This window comes from Cyclopterus lumpus, chromosome 6, assembly GCF_009769545.1.
Source record: "Cyclopterus lumpus isolate fCycLum1 chromosome 6, fCycLum1.pri, whole genome shotgun sequence".
Lineage (NCBI taxonomy): Eukaryota > Metazoa > Chordata > Actinopteri > Perciformes > Cyclopteridae > Cyclopterus > Cyclopterus lumpus.
In genome coordinates this window covers 2,577,501-2,580,000 of record NC_046971.1, presented here as the reverse complement: position 1 = coordinate 2,580,000, position 2,500 = coordinate 2,577,501, and the positions used below count along the sequence as shown (strand labels likewise).

The following is a 2,500-nucleotide window of genomic DNA, read 5'->3' as shown; positions in this document are numbered from 1 at the left end:
ATGTTCATTTAGTGAATTATGGTCATTTAGAGTCAAACAGACCATAAAGCAGGGGACGCTTTAGGGGCGGGGCTAGTAGTTTTAATAATAGCGTATTCTAAAGCTTGTTAAGTGACTTTAATGCTCTTCACTGTAACGTCTCCTCTCTCCAGGTGTGCCCCCCCCCTCCCCCTCCCCCTCCCCCTGATCCCAGATCCCTGCCGGCTGACAAGAGGTGCTCTGCGCTCCACGCTGAGGTCAGTCACTTTATTATTAGACTAAAGTTCTTCTATCACTACGAGGCCATTGTACAGTTAATATTAATATTGGTACTTCTGACTTTTTCTGATAATATTTTCTACTTTTTCTATATTATAAATGAATGAAACTTCCGCAAAGCGTCCAACGAATGTGGAATCTGCTGTTAAAGATCGTCATAATTGAGTTGAACATAGATGGCTTTAAATATAACATGATAACATGATTTGAACTTAAAACTTTGATCAACATTTTTAGAACAGAATAAATGAACAGACGGAAACCCACTCTCAGGAAAAGAGTAGTGTGTATGTATTTATATATATATATATTATATATAAAAGGAGATTTGAGGCTTTCTGATGCCTGTGATCAACATTTAAAGGCGTGATTTTAATTCAGACTGTTTGACTTTGATCTGAATAAATAAAGCCGGTAAAAATACATCTTGTGGACTCCTGTTTGGCTCAATGCCAGGATTGCGTCATCCGTCAATCTGGAAACAAGCACGACTGCTAGGCTGCGTTCACGCGCAAGTAAATTATATATATATATAATATTAATATCATGAACACAGACACGAGGGCGTCTGATTGTCCGATGTTTGTGGGACTTCAACATGTACAAAGCAAAAATGGTGCTTATTCCCTCAATGAGATGATAAGCCACGCCCCCTCTCTGAGATCTGATCCTTGTAATTGTGAAATTACAAGAAAAGAAGTGACCTTTATTATTAGAATAAAGTTAGAGGTTATTGTTTCGTTACTCTTTGTTCTTGTGTCTGCGGGCTATTAAACTTTTTCTGGTATCGCTCCTTTTTTTAAATAATTTGTATTACTTAAACTTTGTATTTTTTTATTATAATGTTTTTTAAATTAAAAAATTTTTAAAAATAGTTTTCGCATTTTTGTCTCCAAGTTCTGGTTTTCTTTGGACCTTTTAGACTTTTTTTTTCTCCGGGGAAACATTTTTTCCACGCTGACCCGAGCTGCCGGTGCCCCGCCCCCTTTTTTCTGCTCAGGTTTCCAGGGCAACCAAGGCTCCCAAATACACGTACAGCGGACTGGACGCGCTGAAGGCCGGCTCGGTGGTCAACGCCTACGGCGTGGTGGTCTTCTTCAAGCAGCCGTTCAAGAGCCGCGGCACAGGTCGGTGGTCTGGGCCTCGAGACCGTGATATTACAACGATATAACGCATCTTAATTATAAATAACTTTTAATTAAAGGTGCAACCATAAAACTCACAGATCAGATTGGAATGGAAGGAAAAAAAGGAAGAAATATATAAAAATAACTTTCAGAGATCTCGTTTGTTTTTGCCGGCGATCACTGATGATCCATAATAACAGATATAGATCTCTGGACTATTTCTCCCCAAATAATAATAATAATAATTATTATTATTTTAACGCTCTGAAATCAGAAAACCGTAAAAAAAAAAAAAATTTCATATATATATTTTTCATAAAAACACACAATTCAAATGACGCAGGAAATAAAAGATGATATTTTTAATGATTTAAAATAAATCCTCTTCATTCTTTAGTGTTTATGAAGTATAATAATGATCTTAGAGCGTGTTAACCGGCACACAATTCATCTCTAAAACATCTGGATGTATTCAACCAACGCTCCATTTTACGAGATGACACGTGAACTCATCGCGTTGTCGTTCACCTTCGGGTGAGCTTTACAGTTTGGAGTGAAACGGGGACGAAGCCTTCAGCACCGGTCAGACGCATCAAATGTGTTATTATTATTATTATTATTATTATTATTATTATTATTATTATTATTATTATTCATGAAACGCACTCCGAAAGGTGCGCAGAGGCGAAGCGTCTACTTTAGTTGTTGTTGTACTTTTGTTGACGAGCCTTTTAAAGCCACAGTAACACACAAGAGCTCCAACGGCTTCAGGAAGAATCCACTGAACCTCTGGAGTCACATTTAACCTCACACACACACACACAGACACAGACACACACACACACACAGACACACACACAGACACACACACACACACATACAGACACACACACACATATATATATATATATATATATGTGTATATATATATATATATATATATATACGTATGTGTATATATATGTGTGTATACATACATACATATATATACTCATGTTTACTGAGGGAATAAATCAAGAGAGAAGTAGTCATTTATATAGACTTCTATAGTCGCCCCCTGGTGGTCAGTAGAGAGAATGCAGCTTTAACACATGAAGCATAGACTTCTATACAAC

The 2,500-nt window shown here is 37.1% G+C and overlaps 1 protein-coding gene across 3 annotated transcripts in view; it reads left to right on the top strand.

Annotated features, from left to right (window-relative positions):
* The window catches only part of pot1 (protection of telomeres 1 homolog), a 51,506-nt gene that overhangs the window by 20,335 nt on the left and 28,671 nt on the right, over positions 1-2,500 (top strand). For all 3 annotated transcript variants that reach the window (XM_034534384.1, XM_034534386.1, XM_034534385.1), the window contains exons 6-7: positions 153-236; positions 1,259-1,385. In XM_034534384.1, the coding sequence (XP_034390275.1) occupies positions 153-236; positions 1,259-1,385 (211 nt within the window). The remainder of the gene's footprint in view (positions 1-152; positions 237-1,258; positions 1,386-2,500) is intronic.